The sequence below is a fragment of the Bubalus kerabau genome, chromosome 5, assembly GCF_029407905.1.
Source record: "Bubalus kerabau isolate K-KA32 ecotype Philippines breed swamp buffalo chromosome 5, PCC_UOA_SB_1v2, whole genome shotgun sequence".
In the NCBI taxonomy this organism is placed as follows: domain Eukaryota; kingdom Metazoa; phylum Chordata; class Mammalia; order Artiodactyla; family Bovidae; genus Bubalus; species Bubalus kerabau.
Genome location: NC_073628.1, coordinates 104565173 through 104591556, shown reverse-complemented (window position 1 = coordinate 104591556; position 26384 = coordinate 104565173). Strand labels below are relative to the sequence as shown.

Below are 26384 nucleotides of genomic sequence, written 5' to 3'. Positions count from 1 at the left end.
GGATGTCCCTAGCTTGGATGAGGCCCCCTCAGATCCCACAGTCACCCCCAGCCCCACTGGCTGGGTGGCTTCCAAGGCTGTGCCGTCCAGCTCCTGTGATCTGAGGGAGTGAGTGTGGGCACCTGGGGGCACAGAGGGACAGTTGATGAGGATGGAGCCCCCATTACTGTGGGCCCTGCTGGCAGCGGGCTCGGCCCTGTTCAGTGTGGGGCCCCTGAGGATCAGCAGTAACAGTGCTCAGGACCGTGTCCCCACATGGGAGCGTGTGGGTGCTTTGAACCTTCAAGTAGGTTAAATGTGCCTGTTTTTAATGGGGATAGAGGCTGAGGTCCAGAGAGGTCCGTGGGCATATTGGAAGGAGAGCCAGTCTGCATTTACAAGACCCGAGAGTCAACCAGCACTGTGAGGGAGGGAAGAGTCCGGGATCCGGATAAGGGGCTGACAGCAGAAAGCTGGTTTAATTTTGGGCAAACAGCCTGTAAGAACCTTCTCTTCTGTGGGTTATGATGATGCTCGAGGCACTGTAGACTCAAAAAGATCCTCATGACCGAAGTTCACAGCAGCATCACTCGTGGTCTCCAGAAAGGGGGAAGCAACCGAAGTATCCGTCGTCAGATGATGGGTAAACAAAATGTGGTCCAGCCATACGTCTATTCAGCCTGAAACAGGGAGGAGGTCCTGACACCTGCTCTGTCACGGGTGGACCTTAGGACACGAAATTGAGCAAAATGAACCAGACACAAGAGGACACATCCTGTGTGATCCCAGTTCTGTGAGGTCCCTGGAGGAGTCAGAGTCCCAGAGACCCGAAGTAGGAGAGTGGGAGCCGGGGGCTGGGTCAGGGATGGGGAGTGAGCGTTTCATGAGGACACAGCTTCGGTTTGGGAAGGTGAGGACATTCTGGAGATGGTGGTGGGGTTGGCTGCACAACAGCGTGAAGGTGCTTGATGCCAGCACTCCAAAATAATTAAGGTGGTAAATTTTACTTTCTGTGGCTTTTATCTCAATTTTTTAAAAAGCCACACTGCAGTGTTCCCAGATGTGGGGGTAGAGGGTTGGTGTATGGTGCCCACGTCCCTTGGTATTTGGGGCTGTCTTGGGGCCTGGGGCCCCTCTGATGCATTAACAGCATAGGAGGTGACGGGTTAGGGGGACACCCCCTGCTTGGGCCTCCAGCTCACACGGTGCTTAGCACAGGGCCAGGGAGAGTCGGCGGTGATTTAGAAGAAAAACAGTGAGATTTCAGCAATCTGTGGGCTACCTCGCTGCCCCCGGGGCTCGGGGAAGTGGTATATTAACCAAGGAATAAAGGAGAGGAAGAAAAAAGGCCAAATCACATCTCTCTGAAACAAAGAGGCTTTTTACCAGGAACAAGCCTTGATAAAAATTACAGTGGCATCGCAAGTCGTTCAGAGCCTGCCTGGGGCGATGGAGGCAGTGAGGAAATGGGGATGCGGGGCCTGAAATAGGCACTCCGCGTCCCTCGAGCATCACATGGATAAATAATCGTCTTAGAATAATGCACCAGCTCTAAGGAGGGCCAGGTGGTCTGGGCTGCAGGCAGAGCCCCCACAGTCCTGTGTCGGCTCGGCTGAACTGTGGGGATCTGGGGTCTGGTGTCTGTGAGTAGCCCCAGGGCACCGGGGCCAGGCTGCAGGGGCCCCAGACCTGGGTGTGAGGCTCACCCAGCCTACCCGCTGGCCTCCCGTGCAGGAGGGGAGGGGGCAGGAGTAGCTCCGCTGGTTCCCCGTCTGGATTTAAGGTTCTCAGAGCATGTAGGCTGACCCTGGGAGGTGAATCTGACCTTGAGGTTGGCTGAGCTTGATGGTAGCCAGCCAGCAGCGGGAGATTAATGCAGTGGACAAGACGAGGGCCTCACCTGGTCCTTTATCCTCTGGGCATCAGTTTCTTCATCTGCAGAATGGGTAGACAGTGATCTGCTACTCAGTGCTATGGGAAGATTGAGAAGAGGGGGACAGGCAGGGGCTCCTGGGGGCCTGTGATGGGTGACAGCAGCCTTGAGCCATGCTCCATGGCGGGTCAGGCCCCCCAGCCCTGCTCTTTGTATCTCTCCTTTGTGTCTGTAACAAAGCTCCCCCAACTGAGGGCTTCAAACAGCAGAGGTTTACTGTCTTCCTTCTGGAGGCTCAGTCACCACGTGGCCATCTTCCCTGGGGGGTCTCTCCGCGTGACTGTCTCCTTTTCTTATCAGGACACCAGCCATTGGATCAGGGCCACACTGATGACCTCATCTTAACGTGATCATGCCCATAGAGACTTTATTTCCAAATTCAGTCACGGTCACAGGTACTGGGGGTTAGAGCATCAACATATTTTGGGGACACAATTCAAGCTGTAACGTCCTTGGAGCTGCACCAGCCATCCCGATTGTCATCAGGTGACAGGAGGCCATGGGGCCAACAGGGCAGTCAGTCGGCCAAGTCAGAGGCCTGAATCTGCCGCCGCCAGCTCAGGGCTTGAGGCAGAAAAGGTGCACACGTGTGACAGTGGCCAGGAAAGTGGTTGCCGTCTTGTCTGGACTGAGAGAGGAAGAAGGATGCTGGCATCCTTGTTGGGAGGTTCCCGTACTTCTGGCACTTGCAGGAGAGGCTGGACCAGAGAGGTGAGGGAGACTCCAGACTCACCAGGACCTAGTTATGATGCGGTTCCATCAGCCTGGCAGCTGGGGCTCATTGGCCCAGGTCCCTGCAGGCAGTGTCCCAGGCGTGGCTTTGGGAATATAAACGATGACTGTTATTAATATTTAGCATGTTTGCAGGAACGTCTTTTCCGGGTGCTATTAATCTGCCATGTTAATAACAGCCACGCTCTGCTCTGGGCTCAGCTCAGCAGTGCTGAGTAGGGGGGGCGGCCAGGAGCCAAAGTGCCCACAGCAGCCACAATCCTGGGCAGCTCAGGCAGCCAGTGGGACCCTGGATAGCCGTGGCACCGGGCAGGGGCATTCCTGGAGTCAGGACTCCTAGTTCTCATCTAAAAGCCAAGGTCCCACGGCTGGGGGAGGGGTTTCCATTGTGTCTGCGGTTGATTAAAAGATCAAGAACAATAGCAAGACTGACCCTGTCAACTGCCAGCTTTCTCTTTCCAGCAAACCATTTCTGGAAGTGGGTCTGCAGCCGAGGACCCTCCCACCACGGAGGGGCTTCCCCTCGCCTGCTGCGCTAGATGGAGAGGTGGCTGCACGGATTCCTCCCTAGGAGTCAAGGCATCTTATTTTATCCCTTTACCCGGTGGCTCCCCTAGACCCAGCTCATCTGAGTGTGCATGTCCCTCGGTCCTTCCCTTCCACCCCAGCAGTGGCTAAGATGGCCATCATGAGAGTCACAGATCACAGGGACTTCCAGGCTCTGGGGCAGAGGGAGGTTTGGGAGTCTCTCAGGGGCACAGCATGCATTCATTCATCCATCCATTCTCTGCTTGGCTCAAGAAGTCAAAAAAGTCAGAAGATGGGAACCAAAGTCCCATCTTGTTTTTCCAAGAAGACTCATGTGGGAGGTGAGAAGGCTGGGGGGCGGTGGGCTATGGCTGAACCCAGCATCACAGATGTGCCCCCAACCTGTGGAATGCTGGACCAGGCAGGCTACCCCACATGGGTGGAGGAAGGAAGCTGTGAAAGAGCAGCAGAGATACCCGGCTCTCTTCCCAGAGTTGGGGCTGGGCCAAGCCAGTCCAGGTATCATCTCAGATTAACCAGATTCAAGCTCCTGTTACTGGGGCTTCATCTCAGGGAAGAAGAGTCAAGAGTGAGGTGTGAGGGTTCCTGCCTTCCAGCCTTCCACCTATCTCATTTAAAATCGTCTTCAATATTCTCCTTGCCCCCATCCATTTAGGCATCCATTCATCCACCATCCACCATCCACCCATCCATCCACTATCTATTAATGCATGCATCCACCAGCCACCTTTCCATTGATCCACCATTCATCCAAACATTGTCCATCACCCACTGACTGCTATTCTACCATCCACAATCCAACCACCATCATACATCATCCACCATCCATCGATCCATTTATCCATCTTCTTACTCATCTTGCCATCCACTCTCCCCTGCATTCATCCATGTATCTATTCCTCTATCTATCCATCTATCCATCTGCTTATCTACTCATCTACCCATCCACTAACCCAACCATCCACTCATAAATTTACCTGTTCATTTTATGGACACAAGGGAGGCCATCACTAAAGGCTGGACACTTTTTAAGGTGTTTTCTCATTGCAGTGGGGACACTAGAGTTGTGTGATATGCTCTAATCAGCTCCCAGCTCTCCCTGATTCGCCATGTGGCCTTGAGCAATTCATTGCTTCCTGAGCTTCCCTTCCATGATGTGAGGATGAGTGTCACAGGAATTAGAGCAATCATATTGCTGGTGTGTCTGCCCTGGGGCCCGTCAGCACCCAGCATACACAGGCTGGCAGAACCAAGGAGCAGATAGCATTTGGACTAAGCCCACCTGAGGTTCCCCCATTGCTTTCCCAGCCTCCCAAGACAGTCCTCAAATTGGGCAGCTGACCAGGGATGTGCTTCCCAAAGTCTCAGATCTGTTCTCTGTTCGACTTCACCTCGACCACCACGTTCCTTTTATAAATTGAACTGAATACTAACTTCAGTTAAAAAAATTTTTCTTTGAACAGAACTTTTAAATACTGCTTTTGATAGGCCTGGTGAAACTGATCGCTACTTGGACATTCAGACCTCGAGCTGGCCTAGGAGGGGGTGGGGTATGACTGTGCCCCAGCCCACCTGTCCCCAGGAGTGGCTGTGATCTGGGGTCCTTGCTGTTGGTTGATGTGACGGGGACTTCAGACCCGAGCCCACCCAGATCCTGGAAAGGGCACTTCTTGCGGATCCGTGGCCCCATGTCTGCTGGCCTCTGTGTAGGAGGCTTCTGTTGAGAAGACCTGAGAGGCCTGGCCAGGTCTCATTGAAATATGTCAGAGTGTTTCCTGGACAGTGCATAGGTCCTCTCTCTGCCGGCAACACCAGGGAAAGGGGGAAGGCTCATGTTCTCTTTTATCCAAAAAACTCGTTAATAAAAGCAAGCAGCCAGGTCTGGGGTTGACCCTCTGGAGCCCACTCTGCAGGCCGGGCAAGGGGAGGCTTTCGCTCTGTCCTTGGGAAGCCCTTGGCAAACCCCCACCTTCCTGCCCTGCCTGGCGGAGAGCATGGGGGTGGAACGGACCAGACATGGAATGAGCTCTGCCGGGATGGGCCGCTTTAACAGAGTTCTCCTCCTTCAAGTGCTTCTGATGGAAACAGTCAGGTGTAGTCTGGACGGGATCACAGAGATGTGGGGATGATCGTGCTTCTCCTGCTGAGGGGCACAGTTTTGGTTGTTTGCAATGGGAAGCTCCAATACTTTGGCCATCTGATGCAAAGAGCCAACTCATTGGAAAAGACCCTGATGCTGGGAAAGATTGAAGGCAGGAGAAGGGGAACAGCAGAGGATGAGATAGTTGGGTGGCATAATTGACTCAATGGACATGAGTTTGAGCAAACTCACCCAGGAGATGGGGTAGGACAGAGGAACCTGGAGCGCTGCAGTCCATGGGGTTGCAAAAAGTCAGACACGACTTAATGACTGAACAACAAAATGGGTCAGGGATGAATGAGATGGGGCTGTGTGGTTATGCGCTGGTCTAGATCTCCAGGGTGAGCTCCTGGAGTGTTTAAGGAGACTGGCTCCCCTGGGGCTGAGTCCTGTGTCCCCAGATGCCCTCTAGTTATTCGGGCACTTCAGACACACTGCCTCCACAGTGGCTCTCGCACTCAGCTGGTCCAGTTCCCCCACACCCAGGTTCAGATTGAGCAGGTCTCTGAGGGGCCCAGGAATTGCAGCTGTAGAAGTGCCTGGGGTGGGATGCCAGTGCCACTGGTCTGGAGACCCTGCTTTGAGACCCCTGAGCTAGAAGGGCAGAAAGCCCCCCAAATCCAGGCTGTGTCCACCTTTTTCTCACCCTCCCCCCAGCCCAGCCCACTCAGCTGGCTCCTGTCAGGAACCTGCAGGTTTGCACCGTGGGTGCCCTGCTCTGTACCCCGGTGTCAACCGGGGTAGATGCTCAGAGGGCGTGTCCCCTGCTGCCAGTGACTTGCCTTTCAGACAGACTTGTCCTTTCTGGCAGTGCTCTGGGGGCCATCCCAGCTGGTCTGTGTCCCTTGGGCAGCTCTGGGTGCAGAGCTCCCTGGAACCCTTGTCCTGAACTCTCGCTGGTCACCATGGCATATGGTCCTTTCTCCAATGACATTTGGGGTCTGTCACTGTCTCCTAAATGTAGCTGGGCTCCTTCACACAAGGGGCTACACCTGAGGTTAGTTTCTAGCTCAGTTCAATTTACCTTCACGCTCACTCTGTGTGACACAGGAAGTGCCCCTCAGCAGCCAGTGCCTGAGTGGCTCAGACCCTGAGTAAAGAATGTGCCCACAATGCGAGAGACCAGCGTTCAGTCCTGTGGAGAAGGGAATGGCAACCCACTCCAGTATTCTTATCTGAGAAATCCTGTAAACGGAGAAGCCTGGTGAGTTACAGTCAGTCCATCGGGTCACAGAGAGTCGGACACAACCGAGCGGCTAACACTTTCAACAGCCAGTCCCCACATGTCCTTGTGTCCAGTGTCATGGGACCCAGGTTAGATCTTTGCCGGTGGGCAGGCTGGTGGGGAGAACTCCCGAACTTCCAAGAGGTGCTCTGTGGATTTGTCTGGTTCAGCGGTCATGGGGTGCAGCATTGCTGGGAGCTGCCAGCCCAGGGTCTGTGCTATGCCTGGTGGGGCTCCAGGAATGGGGCACCTTGCAAAGTGTATGAGTGGGCCTGACCTGACCTGGGCGTGTCCCTGGCTGAGGAAGAAGTCACTAACAAACTTCAGCCCCAGATGTGTTCCTGGAGAGAGGAGTGGAGTGCCAGGAGCTTTGAGGGAGCCACCAGAGCCTGGGCCTGGCCATCACATCACACCCCAGCATGTGTCACCTTGCTGCCCAGGGAGAGTGTGGTTATTCTAATATACATGCAGAAGGGGTCAGCTCCGTGGACCTGGCCACTTTCAAGGTGGCTGGCTGATGGCAGAGGGGCCAACCCAGGCCAGGCTACAGGGTCCTCCTCTGAGGATGAACCCAGGAAGCAGCCCTGTTGACTCTGAGGCCTAAGAAGGGGTGGGGCCTCCGGGGCTGGGGTTTCTGGGGTCATCAGGGGCCTCCAGGCCTGGGGTCTGTGGAATGACAGAGGGCCTCCTGGGCTGGGGTCTGTGGGGTGACGGGGGCCTCTGGGGCTGGGGTCTGTGGGGTGACCGGCTGGTGGCACAGGGCAGGGAGGACCTCAGGCTGCAACCAGGAGGCAGGTGGCTGCCTGGCCTGCGTTGTCCCCCTGGGCAGGGCCGAGCAGCCCAGGTCCACAGGGAGCAGTGAAGGCTGAGGACTGACAGTGCAGTGACCACGTGGGGCCTGGGTGGAGCCTGCCTGCACAGGACTGTCCTCCCCGTCAGGGCTCCGTGAGCTGACCGAGTTCCGGGTCCAGCATGGCCACAAGCAGGGCACAACAGCGGTGTCCTGAGTCCCCTTTCTAGGTGGCTTGGCTCACAGGGGTCTCAGGGTCTCCTTTCCCCCCTTGGGTAAGGATCTCTCCTGTCCTGTGTGGGGGCAGTGGTGCCTCTCGATCCTGGTCAGGATCAAGTTGGCTGAAGACAATTTGCTTTTTACCACTGACCCCAAGATCAATGCTGGACGGGCCAGCTCTGTGGGGAGTGGTGCTCAGGCCCACCAGTCAAGCTGCCTCATCCCGCAAGCCGGGCCCTCAGGGCACCCCGCTGGAGCCTCTGCAGCCAGTCTGCACTCCTGTGATGTTCACACACCCACTTCTAAGAGATGAGGGTGAGACACAATTGAACCAGAAAGGAAACCCAGACCTGGATGCATTTTCAGTTTTTCCCCAAAGTGTTGCCAGTGCTTACTGTTTGCGTGGAGGGTGTTTCTCTTTTGGGTGAGGAAAGGAGGGTCTCACAGCATGTGCTGGAAGGGACGAAGCTCTGCGGCGTTTGTGGGGTGAGGCCTGGCCAGCGTGGGCAGAGCGCACAGCCAGGCCTGGATGGATTCCTCTGAGCACAACGTCCCTTGTTCCTGGCACCTCTGTTCTGGTGGCTGTGGGGTGGTGTGAGCATCCCCTAAATGAGAAGGTCCTCCTGGACCAGGGCAGTGTTGGGGAGCAGCCTGCCAGGCTGTTAGCTGGGATCCGGGCCCTGGTGCCCCAGGACAGGCCTGGCCCAGGTGCCTGGGTGCAGGGGGCATGTTGCTGGGGTGTGGGTCCTTCTGCTCTGTGCTCCCTGGCTCTGGAGGAGAGCGATGTGACCCCATGTGTTGGGGGTCAGGAGGATAGGCTAGGCTAGTTTCAGGGCCCTGATCTGTACTTGCTGTTCAGGACTGGCCTCCCTGCTACCCCACACCTCCTGAGATACCACGTGGACACCTCCGTCAGATTTCAGGGTCCAGGGTGACCCAAAGAGCCTCCAGGAAACTCCAGATTGTGGTAGATCGATTGATTGCCGTTAGTCCCCACTCACCTCCAAGAGTCTGCACCCCTCAGTGAACCACTTAAAGGTGGGGTCTTAGCTCACTTCTGCACTGGAGGGAGCCCCCGGGTTTTCAAGAAGCATCTTCTACTAACAGCTACTCTCCTGAGAAACACGTGACATCTGGCCTCTCAGCAGGCTGCAGCAGGGTGACCCTGGGAACCTCCCAGCCTGTGGTGGGACTGCCTCATGCTGGAGGGATATGGGGGCCCCACAGAGGGGCTTTCTCCTCCCTTCTTCTTGGGGTCTCTGGGGGGAGGCAGCCATGACCTTCCCACCCACAGGACCATGAAAAGGCAGGGTGCTGGCTGAGGTGGCCTCAGGCCTGCTGCTCAGGATTCATTGCCTCCTTTTACACGCTCAACACACACACCTGCTGTCGTCACACATATGCACACTCACATGTGTGCACTCACATGTATGCACTCATACACACACTCTGTCACTCCCGGCTCCAGGGGGCAGCCCACAGCCTCCCAGAGCCCTGTGTGGTTTCATGGCTTCTCCTCCAAACTCTGCCATTCAGTGAAGGAGGAACCAGAACAAAACACCCCCTCACATCGACTCAGAGAAGCCCCCCTCATGCTCCCCCTGGCCGCAGGTCAAGACTTAAATCTGCTGATTCCCGGGTTATGAGCAGCCGGGGGCTACAGAATCAGGGAAGGGCAGGGGCTCTTTTCACCCTAATCACCCCCGACTTGGGATGCTGCTTGTTTGGCCAGGACAGGGTCATCAGCCCTGTGGGGATGATACAGGAAGGACCCTCTGCCCTGGCCAGTCGGGCACAATCTTGTTCACTGGGGCCTCCTCTCTCTCCAGACCCTGAAATCCTGGGCTTGGCTTGGTATTTGGATGGGGCTTCTGGGTGGGGAGGAGTGTCCTCAGGGATCTGGGTTAGAGGGGCAGACAAGCTCCAAACTGGGTTTCAGCATGAAGTCTGCCCCGAACCCGGCTCCCTGGCTGGGACCCAGCCCCAAGACAGGTGCTTTGTGGCTTCACCGCTGTAGCCGTGGGTCCTCTGTGGCTCTCCTCTTCTTCCTGTCACTGCCTACACCTTCTGCTCTCCTCTCCTCTCTGCTTTTATTATTTGGGTTGATCTCCTGGGAGAAATGTTGGGAATGATGGACGCAGTCATGAACCCTGAGCCTAAAACAACCGCAAAACCCCAGTGAAGGACCTCGGTCCCCTGACGAGTGAATAACGCTGTGGCCAGCCTAGATGCCAAGGTCGTAAAAACCTCCTGCTCTTGGCACTGCCTCCGGCCCTTCCAGAGAGCGTGGGCTGGGAATGTGCCGGTGGTCAGAGGCCTGGGTAGCAGGGGGCAGGGGCCAGGGGCAATGACACCCCCTCCCTGGAAATACCTGCCAGCCCTGGGCTGAGGGGCTCCTCAGGACCACCAGGGGCTGGTGGTCCCAAGGGCAGCCTGGCTGGGGATCTGGGCCTTTCCATCCAGCCTCCCTGCTGCTCAGGGACCTCAGGAGAGGACAGTCTGTGCTTGTCCTACACAGGCTCCAGCAGCGTCCGGACAGCCTTCTGCTTCCTGAGGGGCCTCGGGGGCTGTTCAGTTCATCTCCTATTTTCCAGGTGTTTTCTCTGCACCCTTAGGCCTCCTCTCAGCCATGTCCAAAAAAAGAGCCTCCCCACGATCTCCGCCGGCCATGGGGCAGCCAAACGAGACCTGGGCTTTCCTGGTGGCTCCAGGCAATCACTTAACCCCAGTGACCGCAGAGGGTGGGAGGCGGGCAATGCACAGCTTTCCTTTAATCAGCAGGAAACACCGCCTTCTCTCCTAAGCTGTTTGCTCGGCCAGTAAATTAAACATGCCCTTCAAGCGTTGATTTTCCTCCAGTAGGTGAGGAGTTTGGGGAAGTAGAATTCAAACAGAAAAAAAGAAAAACCAACCAGAAAAACAAAAAAGAGCCCTGAGATGGGCATGCATGGATAGGAACAGGTCCTTCTTTCTGCCCAGTGCCTTCACACAAGGGGCTGGGCTCCTCACCAGCTGGACGCAAAGGTATCAGACCCTGGGTGGAGGGGGTGTCCCACCCAAGTCTGCTGGAGCTCAGTGCAGTCACCGGGTCACATAATAAGGTGGCATGTTAATTACTCCTCCCAATTCACCTTGGTGTACGCACCCCAGGAAGGGCTGGGGGTGGTCTTTCAATCCTCAGCAGTCTTGGGTCCTTGGGATGGGTGCACACTGGCTGCCGTTCTGTTGTTGCATTTTTGAAAGGATCCTACGAGTCAGTTAAAAAGGAACCGTTGGCCACTTAAAAGATAATAATTACTTCTGTGAACACTGCTAAATTAAATAAATGTTATCCCCATCATTTTTTAAGACTTCGGTTTCTTTTGAAAGGAAACATTTTGTTATTTCTCCAGCGCATCAGTTTGAGTCAGTGTGAGGACCCTGAAGTTCCCCTCTGCCTGGAGACGTCTCTCCTACCCTCCCATGTCAGGGAATGGGGAGGGGGCCACGAGACGAGAGTCAGGGTGACCACAGTGTTTGGGTCCCTTTCTGAGGTTTTCAAGTCCGAGAAGGAGGGCGGAAGCATCTGGATCAGAGGTCATCAGGCTCCGAGCGGGGAGCAGCTCGCCTGCCACACCTCCCACCCCCAGGCCCCTCCTCCTGTCTCTTCTCTGAGTTTTTTAATCTTACGAATGAGAGCCACCTCACGTGAAAATGGACCATTTTAAAGTGTACAATTCAGGGGCACGCTCGCCACCTTTGTCTGGTTCCAAAACATTTTCATCTCCCAAAGGAGACCCCAGGCCCACCAACCAGTCACCCCTACCCCACCATCACGGGTCCTGTCTCTGCAGGTTTGCCTTTTGTCCATACATTTGGCATGAATGGAATCTTAGGACTCGTGGCCCTTTGCGTCCAGCCTCCTTCACTCGGTGTGACACTCGCGAGGCTCGCCCGCGCTGCCCCGTGAGGGCGATCTTCTTCATCTATATTGATGTGAACAGCCTGTTGTGCGTCTGGACCACGTTTGTTGATCCTCTCGTGTGTTGCTGCCCTTGGGGGCCCTGGGGGTGAACATTGGTGGGATCCTCACCCCCGGCCTCCCCGTTTGGCAGTCTAAGGCTGATGCTGGAGTGAAGCTGGTTTTCTGGCTGTTTGACCAGCTCGCTCACCCTGTCCCCTCGCCCCGCCCACTCTTCATTACCTCTTCTGTGCTCAGGGCCACCCTCAGGTGGACTTCCAGGAGGCACTGTTCTGGGGACAGCTGCCTCTTAGGTTGGACCCCAAAGAAAGGGCCACACCGGACAGACAAGCTGGAGACCCTTTTGCTTAGTTCTGTGATCTGGGAGCCCCCAGGGCTCCCAAGTTCATGATTCAGCAGGCCTCTGTCCTAATCTGCCATTAAGTAGTCAGGGGACTTCTAGGAACCCTCCCCAGCCCCAGTGCACCCCAACACCACCTCCGTCCCAGAGCACCCCAAATTTCACATAGCTCAAGTTCTGAGTCCCCCCCCGAGATCTTGGGACTTGCCCCATTCCCTAATTCCAAGGCTGCAGACACAAACTGGTTCCAGAATGAATGCCTCATCACCAACCCCCCAAAGTGGAGCCCCCAAGAGTGTCTGCGTTCCTGGCTGTGCCCATCCCATAGAGCATGGGCGTCCCTCCTGCCCTAATGCAGAATGGGCCAGTGTGTCCTCAGCCATTGCCAGGGGCTTTGGGTGCCTGGGGAGAACTCTGCTGACCCAGGGGGTCCGCATTGTTCCCCAAGTGTTGCTGGAACCTCCCTCTGGGAGCCCCTAGCAGAGGTGGGTGGGGGCCCCTAGCAGAGTGGGGGGTGGCCAGCCCGTTTCTCTTCTGTCCCTGTCCTGGGCGGCCCCCAAACTCGGGGCCCGGGAAGCGGAGCGGCACAGGCTGACTCTGTGTTGTCTCCTCCAGGTGACGGCGACATTGTAAATAACATGTACGGGCCGGACCCCGACCTGCTGGCGGGCGAGAGCGCGGAGGACGAGACTGAGGACAGCATCATGTCCCCCATCCCCATGGGGCCGCCGTCCCCCTTCCCCACACCCAAGGAAGGCTCGCCATATGAGGCCCCGGTCTACATCCCCGAGGACATCCGCATCCCCCCGGGCTTTGAGCTCCGGGAATCCTCCATCCCCGGCGCCGGCCTGGGCATCTGGGCCAAGAAGAAGATGGAGGTGGGGGAGCGGTTCGGCCCGTACATGGTGGCGCCCCGGGCAACGCTGAACGAGGCGGACTTCGGATGGGAGGTGAGCCCTGCCGCGCGCGCGCGTGATTGATGGCGGCCGTTTGTCTCGTGGTCCATCTATTTATAAAACCGGGTTGACGGTGCTGCCTGAGGCGGGAGGCTGGGTCGCAGAGAGTGCTGAATTTCCCAGGCTTATTTTATCCCGCGGCTTGCATGACGCGACTCCAAAAACACCAGAGGCCTAGTGGACGCCGGGCGGCCCCTGTCCGCCGCACCGCTCTCTTCCCGGAAATGTGTCTTTAATGAGCTCATGTCTTAAGCCCCTCGAGCTTCCCGTCTGGATCTTAGGTGCTAAGGCTGCCATCTCGGCAGGACTTTGGGGATCGATGGGAGTCTCCCAGAACAAGGTCTCTGCTCCCGGGAAAGTCCTCAGATGGGGGCCCAACTCCAGGCAGAGCAGCACGTGTCTGGTGGCCACACTGCCCTAGATGCTCCAGGTGCATCCATGCCCTGGGCCTCCTGCTGGGCTACCCGGGTCAGCTGGCTCCCTAAGAGGAGCTCCCGCTTCTCAGATTAGCGGGGGCAGAGAGGAGAGTCTTGTGGTTTTGATTTCCCTGATGATTCAGGCCTGGCTCGGCAGTCCTGGAGGCTGTGTGTGACCTGGGGAGGGAGGCTGATTAGGTGGGGGGTGGGGGTTGACAGCTATGAAAGGGCGCTTCCTCTGGAAGCATCCTGCTCTGACCACGAGGGACACTGGGCCCCAGTTCAGGGGGCTTTCAAGGTGGTCTCCTAAGGACCAGGGCTCCAGGAAAGCACACTCCCCTCTAGTCCTGGCCTCTCTGCAGGCCCCACAGAGCCAGCGTGCAGCGATATTTTGGGCAGGGACCCTGCCTGGACGGAAAATGCAAGTGCCAACCCAGATTCCTCCTGGGTGTTTCACCACTTCCAAAAGTGCTTGGATGGTGGTCAGAGCTAGGAAGGGGAGAGCCATCCAAGGAGGGAAGAGGGACCTGTGGGGCCGGCAGCTGTATCCCCTGCCAGTGGTTCAGGGTGGTGGGGCTTGGGGGGCTGACTCCCCCAACTGCTCGTTGGCTTTGGAAAAGTTCCCATGCTGTGTGTCTCTCAGGGTCTGTGGTCAGTGAGGGGCCATCTTTGCCCTCTGACGAGTCTTTACCATCTAGAAGGCTTCTCTTGGGGACATCACTGTTCCCTGAAGACTCGGGGTGCACAGTGCATGACCCTTGAGCATCCCTCAGGGGACCCTCAGCAGCCCTTGAACATCTCCCCCGGTCTGGCCCATCAGCTTTTGAAACCCTCTGAAAGGGTCTCACAGATCTGGCTTAGTCATGCGCTGGTGGTAGTACTGCAGACCTGAGACCCCATTCCCTTCACAAGGGAGGATATGGGGGCGCCCCAAACGCTGGACACCCTGATTCTCCTGCAAGCGGGTTTGTGGTAGCACATGAGGTATGGACATCAGGGGACGCAGAAGCCCCCTACCAGCTGACAGCCCGAGCTCTGTGGATGGCTTTGAAGGTTGAGAGAGGCAGTGGGTTGACCAGATGGATGAAGGAGCAGGCGTGCCAGGACTCGCCACAGCTGAGTGGTGGAGGCCACAGTTGCACTGTGTGAACCGGCCTGTGTGTCCCCTGCTGTTCCCAGGTGGCTGACTCCGTGTGTGTGCCTGTCAAGGTCGGGTCACCTGCAGAACAGGTGGGAGGGAGCAAAGTGAGGAGTTGGGAGGTGAGGCCCTCTTGGGGGCAGCTCATATGCTCTTCAGAGAGCCACAGGGTGGCCCTCGCTGGGCCGAGAAGAGTGTGTTCACATGATGTGACCGGTCGGTGGCTTGGGCTGTAGGATGGCCTGTCCTGGACTTCCCACCTGGCTATTTTCAGGAGGAATTTAGGGGTTTGTGTGATGTGCTCAGAAAGGCCTGGACTACTGAATTAGGAGACAGCTTCAGATGTTGGAGGGTAAACGAACCCTTCATGTAGTGTGATGGATGACCTTGAGGTGACCTGATTCTCATTGGCTCAGATGCAGGCCTCTGTTTGCTCTAATTTTAAAGAAACGGCCCGTATCACGGCCACCCCCGGTGCTGGGCCTGGTACAGGCTGTGCTGTTATCTACCCAGCACCTGTTGACTTTGTGATATTATTTGTCCTTGTGTACGTGCGGGATCTCTCCCCTCCAAGGTGCCTCCTGCCCCACCCCAGGCAGCGCCTCGATTCTGGGGCCCAGACCTGACTGCCACCTTTCCTGCCGGCCCTGGCAGATATTTGCTCTGCGTCCACGTCCTCACGTCATGCTCCAGATGCACTGTGTGACTTGCCTGACCTTGTCTCCTTGGCGAGTTCAGGCCTGACCACCTGTTCTGGGGCCATCTCTGGGCTTCCTGGCCTCCTGTCCTATCCCCTCCAACACAGTCATGAGCAGCTGTTGGCATCGCCATACTCATGGTCAAGCCCCAAGAGCAGAATTGGGCACCCCCAAACCCATGGTGAACCTGCTTTGGCCTGAAATAAATCATGAGGTTGAGGTGGTTTCTTTCTAGCTCCCTGGATCTCTGGGCAGAAGTCAAATAGCCTCACTTATGTCCCCAAACAGGAGACTGCTGTGTCACTTGGTTCCTGTGTCCTCCTCCTGGTGACAGTCTCTGTCAGTGGGCCTCACTGCCCTTGAAGGGCAGGTATGGTCCTCACCTTCACTCTGCTGCAAACAGGGCCCAGACCAGGAGTGGAGAAGCCAGGCTCCAGAATCTAGACCTTTCCATGGCTCCGGACAGCAGAGGGGCCTCCAGAGGAGCCCCGAGTCCCGAGTGAGGCGGCTGACTGTGTCCTTGCACCCTGCAAATGCCCGCCCCGGGCCTGCGGTCTGCTCGGCCCCGTGCAGGGTTGGGAACAAAGACGATCACTAAGACAGCGTCAGTGTCTGAGCATCCCGGCTGGGGATGCCAGACAGACTGAGGCAGGGCCCAGGGACAGCACCCGCAGGCCCACAGTCCAGTCCTGAGTTGTATGTGTCGTTACTCGGTGTCACCACGGTACTTGAGCGTTGTCCGTCAGTGTGATTTGATGTGACTACGGTTTACATGGCATTGAGTCCCTGAAGACGAACAGACCATCTTCTAGCAAAGATGGCAAAGCAGCTCCGAGAAGGAGCCAGGATGGTTCTAGATCCCGAGGGGCGGTGGGTGACAGCCGTGCTTGCGTCCTAGCCTGGGTCAGAGCATGGTTGCTCCCACAGGGTCTGGCCTGGTGGTGCAGCAGGGAAGGAGGATCTAGGGAGATCCCCTTGCAGACACGGGGCGGGTGTCCCTTGGAGGACTGGCTCAAAATCAAGGTCAAACTGATGATTCTTACCGTCATTTGGAGACTTCACTGAAACAATTTTCTTTCTACTGGGAGAACAGAATTCCTGTTCTGGACCATTTCACTTAACTGAAATCCAAGGGTCCCACGTCATTGTCTTTCTGTGGTGAGGTTTCTGGTGACTCGACCCTTCTGACAAAAGCATTTCTGTCCCTGCTGGGGTGGCGTGGGTGACCTCGCACCTTTCAGGGTCAAGGTAGCAGGAGCATCCTGGTTTGTGCAGGAATTTTACTTGAGCGAAACAGGAAGGCACGGGTTAGCCCCATGGCTGGGTATCCTCCTCCTATTGTTCACCTGCTTTGTCTTCACATGGGCGTCAGGAACATTCGATGATTCTAAATATTCCCCCAACCCTGACCCTGAGTGTTCTGAGGGAGGCTGGCCGGAAGTGAGTTCCTCATTTTGGGGAAAAAGCACAGCTCTGCTCTCCATGCACCCGGACCTGGCAGCTGTGTCCTTGGACACAGACAGGAGCTTGGGGGTGAGTGGAACACGGCTCCCTGGGCTCCATCTCAAAGGGAGGTGTCTGTCCCCTGCCCGGGACTCCCAGCCCCTCCCCTCCAGACACAGCCTGCCCGCTGACGCAGCCACCACTCACCCTCCCAGAATAAATCACCTCGTGATTGCATTCTATTGCCCCAGGGTCTGAAAAACAATGATTTTGATCATTTGTTGAGTAAATCATGACATTTATCATCGTGCTGTTTATTTTGCTAATTAAGAGATGGCTGCGAGTGGCAGGCCCGAGGGAGCCGACTGTGGAACCCGCTCCTCGGAGGTGCCACCTGCCCTGAGGCGGGGCCCCGCAGCTGTGCTCGGGTTGGGGCGACTGCACAGGCCCCCAAGGGGAGGCACAGGAGCCATTTGCACACTGAAAGCGCCCGGCTCTGCTTGTCTCCCCCAGAAAGGCGGGCTCTCTGGTGCCCAGCGCGCTGCCCAGCCTGTAACTGACACTCAGGCAACGTCTGTCAAAAAAAAAAAAAAAGTCTGCCTCTGTTTAAGGAGCTGGTGGAAAATGTTAACGTGAATTGATGGGGTTTCAATTATCTGAAGAATTTACTCGAGTGGATTACCTCATCCTTTTGGCCGTGGTTCCTGAATATTAATACACATGTTCATTTGCTCAATCAACAAACGTCTCTGTCTGGCCCAGGAACTGTGGGAAGCTCCAGGGTCACCGGGGAAAGGCTGCCCCGTCCTCCAGTGCTACAGTCATGTGGTCCCCAAGCCGGCGCCTCTGGGGTCTCCGCTCCCCCTGGATGGCTCTGGTGAGGGCAGGACCTGCAGGCCACCCCTGTGGACCACGGGCTGCCAGAACATCCAGAGACGCCAGGTAGGGATGTTCCAGGCCAGGGCTGGTACCCAGCTCTGCATGCTTAGATTCTGAGACACTGTTGTGAATGTGAGACTGAGTGATGATCCAGAACCCCTGACCTTGAAGAAGGGCATGGGGTTGAGGAAGTGAGCTCTGCTTGTGCCCACTGGTCCCCCTACATATATATATTTTTAGAAGAAATAATGCTACCTCTTCCAAGCTGGGGCCATGTGTCCTTAAATTAAGGAGGAGCTAAAGGTCTATTTTTGGTCCCAAGTGGCAGGAAGACGATGAAGCCCAGTGGGGTGTCTGTTCCCTGAGACTCAGGGTGTCAACACAGTGGGAGCTTGGCCTCTAACATCTCAAGGACAGAATATGGTGGGATTTCCCAAGGCTCGTGACACATGCATAAACATGTGGTATGGAGATCCGAGGACCCAGGATGCTTTTCCAGGTCTAAGGCCTGAGACCACATTCACTGAGACAGATAGAGGGGCAGGTGTTCTTGGGGCTCTGGCCTCTGTGTCCGGCCCCTGACACCTGCCCAAGCCTGGCTGGGGGTCAGGTGGGCACCCCAAGACTGCAACCACGTGGCCCCAGCTGAGCCCCTGATCTCCGTGGGAAAAGGCCTCCTCTTCTTTCTTCTGCACTTACACCCTCACACTCTGGCTTCAAGGACCCTGTCCTCTGTCCTGCTGAGCTGGCCACAGATGCCAGCACAGACTCACAAACACCCCAAGGCTCCCTGCCCCTCAGGCCATCAAGTCAATACTCCTGCTATAATGGAGAACCCACCTTCTCCTGGGACAGAGTTCCCAAGGCTCCTGGGAATGGGCTTCAAGCCTCTCTAGTTCCTGCTATGTAATGACCTAATAAGAAACCCCGGCCACCTAGAGACAAACATGTGTGCTTGACTCATCGCCTAGACGAACTGGATGCCTCTGGTGGCCCCAGAAGCATGAGCTTCCCAGTGCCATGCCCCCTGCATTGACCTCCCGGCACTCTGCCCCCTTCTGCCTTCACCTCCTGGTGCTGTGGGCTCCTGTCTGGCCCCCAGAGGGACAAGGCCACAAGCACCACCACAGCCAGAACTGCCATTCCCCAGGATTCAAGAAGGAAATGTCCATCCTCCAGGAGAAACACCAGCAGTGACCAGCGGCGAGTCTGGACATGCAGATGTTTCATCACCAGCAGCCCCTGTGGAAGTGGAGCTGCCGCTCAGCCAATGGACAGCCTCTTCTGTACCCCAGAATCATCAGCAGCCTCAGGATCTGGGCACTTTCAGTCCTGACCAGCCCTGTGGATGGACCCGCAGCCCCAGAGCAGTGGGAGAGGAAAGCTGGGCCCAGCAGCCCCTTCCGGCATTCCAGGTGACTCCAAGAGGAGGTTCACCTAGCCTGGGAGGAGGGGCAAGTCCTGACTGAACAATGGCCAGCTGCCAAGTTTGCAGAGAAAAATGTGACAGCTGGTACTTGAAGGTCAGGACTGTCCTTCAGGTGTTTCCAGGGCATCTGAGACCTGAGAGCAGAGATCTCTGTCAGTGGGTCTCATACTGAAACCCCCGGAGCATCAGAAATACAGGTGCCCAGACCCCACCCCAGAGATGCCAGGCTTTGGCCAAATGGAGGGACCAGCCATGTGTATCTGTCCGGGACGGTCTTGGTTTTTGCACCAGAAGTTCCAACAATCCTCCCTGGATTTGTGAAAACTCCCGGGAACTTAGAATGTGCCGTGCGGGTGAGAGCAGCCAGTCTGGAAAGAGAGAGGGGGGAATCCTTTCAGGCCTGCAGCATCTGTGTTAGGGTCCCTGGCAGGAGGGCACAGCTAGGAGCACTGACGGAGCAGAGGTTTCCGAGAGGACCACCACCCTTCTCCCGCTGTGATCCCTCCAGTGGGGGGGTCCAGGTGAGGGGGACAATTTGCCATGGGTCGCTGAGGGTAACCTGACACTTCAACAGGCGATGCTCCTGCAAGGACTGGCTTGTCCCAGAGGCACCCTGAGGCCAGTGCAGGCGGCCATGCTCTGTGACGCACACGCACACTTCCACTTTCTTCCACACGCATTCCCTGCAGGGACCACACTCCAGCATTTTCTGTGCATCCTTCACCCTAAAGCTGTAACCGTGTGTGCTCTTGCTGACACAGTCGGGGGTGGGGGTGCACCTTGCTCCTTTTTATTTCACTCTTAGACTGTCTTATTGTGTTTACTCTTGGAATTCCAGCCGTGCGGGAAAGTACTGTGGCCAGGCTGGCACAGGGGGCCAGGACTGGTTTCAGCTCCAAAGACTGGGCCTCTTGCTGGTCCGATGGCCTCACTCGCAGGGCGTGGTATTCTTGGTCCCTGTCCTTGCCTGTCCTTTCTCTCTGCAGCACCAAAATGCACACTGGGACCTTCCTGGGCGCATCCCACCCCCCAGGGACCGGGAGCCCAGAAGCTGTCTGTACTCTGCCCTCCTCTGCCCGGCCAGCTAATTCACCCCCGACACTGACTCTGCTTCTGCGCTGTCTGGGGTTTATTTTAGGCCTAGAAACGTGGCAGGGCTTTTCTCTTTCCATAGTGATTTTCTGAATGTGTTTAGGAGGCATCACGTATATTGAGAAAGCGTCCAAAGTCGTAAGTCACCGCTCAGTGAACGTTCACACCCGTGGAAACAACACCTGAATGGTTAACAGGTCTGGGGACCTCTTATCTGGGAAATCTGGGAACCCAGATTCGACAAGGGGGCCATCCTGTGGGAACAGGGCCGAGTGGGAGGCGGCCTGGGAGCGCTGGGGCAGAAGGGTGGGGGACACAGAGGCCCGCACCATCTCGTTTCCCCAGGAACCGCTCCCAGCGCAGCTCCTCTGCCATCTCTCCCAAGCACCATGACATCAGGTCCAGACGTTTTTAGCCCAAGAATGCCATGAAACCCTGCACTATCTTCGGCCCAGCTCTGAGGCGCGGGTATATAAGGAATTTTCGGAAAAAGGACAGAGAATGACTAAGAATACCTCCCTGGTAGTTCTTCTTTATTTCCTTAAGGGGTAATAACTCAGCCACAGTCCAGCAGAGGGTACTTTCTTTAAATAGAGCATTCTGATTCACAAGCGAAAAAGGAAATAAATATTTTCTTTTCATATTCGAGAGACGTCCATGAATACCAACTTCTTAAATGGTATTTTACCATCCGCATCTCTCTCACACACATACACACACACGCACACACACATACATATACACACCAGTGACAACAAGCCCATCCTCACCCCAGAATGGCTGCTTGTGAACCAGAGATGTGGACAAGCCTCAGGTTGTCAGAAGGAAGTGAGAGGAAGGCAGATGGAGGGGATGACGTCTTCGCCCGGGACCCGGGCTCACCCTTCCTGCTGGCTCTCTGTCTCCTCGTCCCCCCTCCTCCTTCTTTCTCTTTTATCCTTAAGGAAAGTGGGGTCACACATTCAAGGATCATGACAAAGGCACCTGGATCCCTGTGCTGGGCAGGACTGGTGAGGCCGGGGCAGGCTGACCAGGCCAGGAGCGTGGACAAGAAGGAAGCCCTGGCATTCACTAGGTGTCTGCTGTATGCACATGCCAGCCATGCCAGGCTCTTTTTGATTTGTGATTCTCATTCTGTCTGTGATCAGATCCCATGCCCCAGCCCCATGGACTGCACTGGGGACTGGCAGGCATTAATGCCTACCCCCTGGGTGCCCCACTGTGAAATTCTCTGGATCCCAGAGGCAGCTTTCAACCTTGCTGGAGCCAGGATTCTGAGATGGTCCCAGGGTGCTGGGAGCCTGGCTGGTGGGAGATGTGTTCAGTTCAAGCAGGAACTGTGGGGACCCCATCCCAGAAGATCAGTCTGTGAGGCACAAAACCCAGATTCCACCCCCATCCGAAAGAAAATCTTTTTTACCCGTTTGCCTCAGGCTTGGATTCCGTGAAGCTATGGTTCTCAAGTGATTGTGTTGAGAATTCTTCAGGAGCCTTCAAATGCAGGTTCAGGGCCCCACCCTTACCTCTGTGTGTGTGTGTGTTTGTGTGTGTGTGTGTGTGTTTGTGTGTGTGTGTGTGTGTGTAAGTCACTCAGTCATGTTTGACTCTTTGCAACCCCATGGACTGTAGCCCACCAGGCTCCTCTGTCCCTGGAATTCTCCAGGTGAGAATACTGGAGTGGGTTGCCATTTCCTTCTCCAGGGGCTCTTCCCGAACCAGGGATTAAACCCAGGTCTCTTGCACTGCAGGCAGATTCTTTACCGTCTGAACTACCAGGGAAGCCCCACCCTTACCTAGTGGATTAGAATTCCTTATGGGAGTCCCCAAGAATCTGCGTTCTAATTAGCAGTGGAAGAGGGGGCACTAGGAGTTCTCCATTTATGGGTGGAAGCCCAGAGAAAGAGGTTTCACTTGAATCTACCTGCACTCCCCCGACCCACCCTGTGTGTCCCACCTCTGCTGGACCCCAGAGCTGGGAGCAGCCTGGCTGCCCCATTGTCCTCCAGAAGGACATTGGGGCAGCAACAGAGGCTGCCACCAACAGAAGGATCCCACCCCCACCATACAGCTGGCCTTTAGCATGGCTCTCCTCGGGTAGGTAGCCCCCTGGAAACTGACAAGCGACAAGACCCCCCTCCCAAGGGCATTGCAGTGATGGTCAAGGTTGGGGGGAGGGCCCAGACACCAGCTGTCCATGTCATGCCTGGAGATTACTTGGTGCATCATCATTTCTCACCTTCACTGTGCAGGTGGGAGGTCCAAGCCCTAGAGAGGGAAGGGAGTCCTGCAGGGTCATAGGGTAGTTTGGCATAGGGGCAAGAGACCAGGCAAGGGACCCTCAGGCAGCTTCCTTCAGCCCTGACTCTTGACTCTGCAGTTCATGCAGACAGCATGTGCTGAGACCAGGGACTGGGCAGCCCCCTGACCACTGCCCAGAAGTTAGAGCAGCCCCCAGCCCACGTGGGCACTCTATCTTCACCACTCTGTCCAGGCCTCAGCTCCTCCATGGGAATGGGGACCAGTAAGGCAGGGAGTGGTCCAGACATAGCCCTTGGCCTCCTCTCTCTGCACCTGCACTGCCGGCCCATCCAGGGTGGCTCTCAGGTTTGGCCTGGGCCGCCTGTGGCCCTGCCTTCTCCAGGCTGACCCTGCCTTCAGGAAGTGTGTGGTGGGATCCACCTGTTGAGACTGAGGCATCTGCAGCATCGCTCATTTACACGGAAAGATTATGTCAAGTACTTTCCCAACAGTGGCCTCTTATAGAGTATAACGGGCTGGAGGGCAGCTTCTCTGAGCACGGGCAGCTACTGGCCAGGCAGCTCCCCGGGGACCCCCAGCATGGCCTTGGCCAGCCTGTCATCCACTCCCTCCCTCCCTGCTGGTCAGATGAACGTCCCAGGCCTCGCAGGCCATAAAAGGTCTCCCTGGGTCATGGGACAGGGTGTGGACCTCCCCGCCAGGCCTGCTTATCAGAGCTTCTCTCGAGGTGAGAATTTTTGTGGGCTGGTCACCTCCAGGTTAGGAATGTGCTCTCATCATGTCACAGGCCACTTCGGCTCAGCCAGAAACCAGGGTGACCCAACCGCTCCCCGCCCGTCGAGGGGCAGTGGCCGCCGGAGATCCCCTGCAGGACGTCCTCTCCTGCTCTGTCCAGGGCTGGCGTGGTGCTTCCTCTGCTCTCTTGGGCCCACAGGACACTGAGACGTGGCTGGGTTTGCTCTGATGGAGGCCGGGTCAGGCCAGGACGCCCTTTGAGTGTGAGAGGTCAGCCTGGGCGCACAGCAGGAGGCCCCACGGGAACGGCCGGAGTCAGCGTTCTGGCACATGGTGGCCCCTGCCTGCTTTCACATTGTTTAGAGCACAGAGAGCAAAATGGCCTAAAGGTGATATTTCAAGTCAGCCGATGGGATGCCCGTTGGTGTAGGTGGTGGTGTCTCCTCTTTGGAGTGGGAAGATGCTGAGTCAAGGATGCCCTGTCATCACTCAGGAGTCAGCGTGCTCCCTGCTCCCCTGTGTGCCCGGCTACCTGCGACACATGATGCCGTGTTTCCAGGCAGTGGCTTGAAGAGAGGCACCGGCCTCCCGGGCAGTGCCCAGGGTGTGCATGCGCCGCATCCTGCCCTTCTGTCCCAGCTGAGCACCCTCTTCCTGGCCAGGCAGCGCAGGGCTGGGATCACCAGCCCCCAGTGGGCCTCAGGAAGTACCTTGTCTGGCTTTCAGGCCGCGTCCCTGCCTCCTGGGCTAATGCCCAGTCTAATTGCACATCCCATTGTGTCGTCCCTGTTCAATCATGTTCAGAAATACCTCCATCCCCTCCTTGCCCATTCAGATCTCTCTCAAGTCCATTCTGGCTTATCAGCACAGCCATTTCAGGAGCGGAGCTAAGATTTCTGCCATTTAGGCCCGAGGCATTGTCTGTCCCTGTGGCGGCAGAGATAAACCCTCACCCAGAACAAAGTCGCAATGACCTTTTACAAGTAGAAGCAGCCTTGTTTCCCTCCAGACTCATTTATCAGCCTTCCTTTCAGCCTGGCGCGCAGCGGAGGCCTGGGAGAGCGCTGCCAGGCGGGGGTGGACAGGGATTAGGACGCCCGGCTGCTTCGTTCTCCGAGGCCCCTCGGGGTCCATGGGGACAGAGCTGTGCGTGGCTCTGGGGAGGGGCGGCACTCACCAAAGAGGGTGGGGCCTGCAGTGGCCGGGCCTGAGCAAGGTGGTCATGTCCCCTGCCCTGGCCTCCTTCAGGGCCAAAGTAAAACCTTGTGGACCAAGCCTGAGGCAGGCTGGACATAAGTGACAATGATGCTGATGAAGTGGCCTGCATCTCTGGAGCCTCCAGGCTGGCCTCTGAGCTTTGCAGCAGCTCACAGGTTTGCCCCACAGACCCCAGATAGCCTCCTGGCATCGGGCCAGCTCGGCAGGAAGCTGGGAGGAGAGGTCTCTTCCAGGCCAGATACCATAAGAGTCAACATGGGTGGTGCTTTGGGGCAGAGGCCCTTCCCAGGAAAGTATTTCTAAAAGGTTCCAGTTGCCTTGGCTCCTGGAGCTTCGGTCGCATGGGAACAGCTCGTGGATGGACCATAATGAGCCTCATGTGCATGAAGCACCCCAGGACCCAAGGAGCGTGTGCCCCTTCTTTCAGTCTCAAGTCTGAGCTTTCAGAGGTGACTGGCACCCTCAGGGGTCCAGGCTGCAGCCCCATATCCTTTCTCCCCACCAACCTGGGAGACTAGAGGTTCAGGCCCTCAGGGTCACTGGGGGCTGAGCTCTGGAACTCCTTGGTACAGGTGGTAGGTCCTGGGGTGTCAGACACCCCTAAACTAGAAATGGGCCCCCTCGGCTTTCTCTCTTCTCCTGTCTTTACAGCAGGGACCCCACAGTGATAACTACCCAGGCTCTGAGGGGTCCCCTTTTGTTGCGCAGCTACATAACCAGGGGCCTCCCGGGAGCAGAGTTACTCTTGGCAGCACCTGAGCCAAGGCAGAGGGCAGGCCCAGCTCACCTGCTAAAGTCGCCCTGGATGTGGCTGGAGTCTCTGTGGGCCCACTGAAGCCCTCTATCGGAAGCTTAACTTTAGACTCAATGTTAAGAAGAGACTGAATTTCCCTGGTAGCTCAGTTGGTACAGAATCCACCTGCAATGTAGGAAACTCAGGTTTGATTCCTGGGTCGGGATGATCCCCCGGAGGACGGCATGGCAACCCACTTCATTATTCTTGCTTGAAGAATTCCATGGGCAGAGGAGCCTGGTGGGATATAGTCCTACTGCTGCTGCTGCTAAGTCTCTTCAGTCGTGTCCGACTCTGTGCGACCCCATAGATGGCAGCCCACCAGGCTCCCCTGTCCCTGGGATTCTCCAGGCAAGAACACTGGAGTGGGTTGCCATGTCCTTCTCCAATGCATGAAAGTGAAAAGTGAAAGTGAAGTTGCTCAGTCGTGTCTGACTCTTAGCGACCTCATGGACTGCAGCCTACCAGGCTCCTCTGTCCATGGGATTTCCCAGGCAAGAGTACTGGAGTGGAGTGCCATTGCCTTCTCTGGGATACAGTCCATGGGGTCGCAAAGAGTGAGACACGACTGAGCGACAAAGCACAGCACAACACTAAGACGTGACCACGAGGTCTCCCCTGGGATCTAAAGGACAAGCTTGGGTCTCCCTGACAGTGTGCTCACTCCCCTGAAGACGCAGTGGAGGTTGGCGTGCTTGTCCTGCCCTGGGCCAGCCTGACCAGTGTCTCTGGGAAGAAAATCCCCCAGGAGATGACCGCCCAGAGGCTCCAGCATCTTGTCCTTTTACTGGCCCCGAACACCTTGCCAGGAGATGCCGCCTGCAGCCGCTTGGCATGGACTTCAGTCCGGACCCTGTGATGGATGGGAGAGAGTGAGTGATGGATGAGAGGCTGGGGGGATGGAAGAGGAGGAAGGGAAGGAGGAAGGATAAGAGGAAGAGGAGGAAGACATCAGGGATGAGGGCCTGAGTGAGGACTTTGGGCAGGCTGCTTGGGAAGCATGAATCTTGTTGCCTTCATTTGAGGAGGGAGATGGAAAAGGGGTCCAGTTTGCATTTTGATAAAAGTCTTCAGACTCCACTGCTGCTGTCACGGAACTGCAGGAGAGGCACTTCCCTCGTCTGTAAAGCCTGCTCTGGTGGGGATGACTCATGTGATGCTGACTTGAAAACCCGTCCAGGGATGGTGGACATGAGCGCCGGACTGAGAGGGAATGGCTTAGACATTCTGGGGGCAGCCCAGCCTGGGCCCTGCCTGTCCGAAGACTGCTGGACCAGCTAAGCTTCCAGAGCCTCTGCTGCCTGCCCCGCACACCCAGTGGCCCTGGGGACCAATCCCTGGTGAGGTTCGGACTGGTCATCACCAGAGCTTCTGAGTCAGCCCTGAGGACAAACGAGGGATGGCTTCTCGGACCAGGGGGCCCTCAAAGGTCATCGCAGGACCGAGGGCAGTGGAGTTAC

General features: G+C 56.6%; 1 protein-coding gene across 1 annotated transcript in view; it reads left to right on the top strand.

Annotated features, from left to right (window-relative positions):
* The window catches only part of PRDM16 (PR/SET domain 16), a 337762-nt gene that overhangs the window by 92772 nt on the left and 218606 nt on the right, over positions 1 to 26384 (top strand). Inside the window, exon 2 of the mRNA XM_055582479.1 lies at positions 12484 to 12818. Within this exon, the coding sequence (XP_055438454.1) occupies positions 12484 to 12818 (335 nt within the window). The remainder of the gene's footprint in view (positions 1 to 12483; positions 12819 to 26384) is intronic.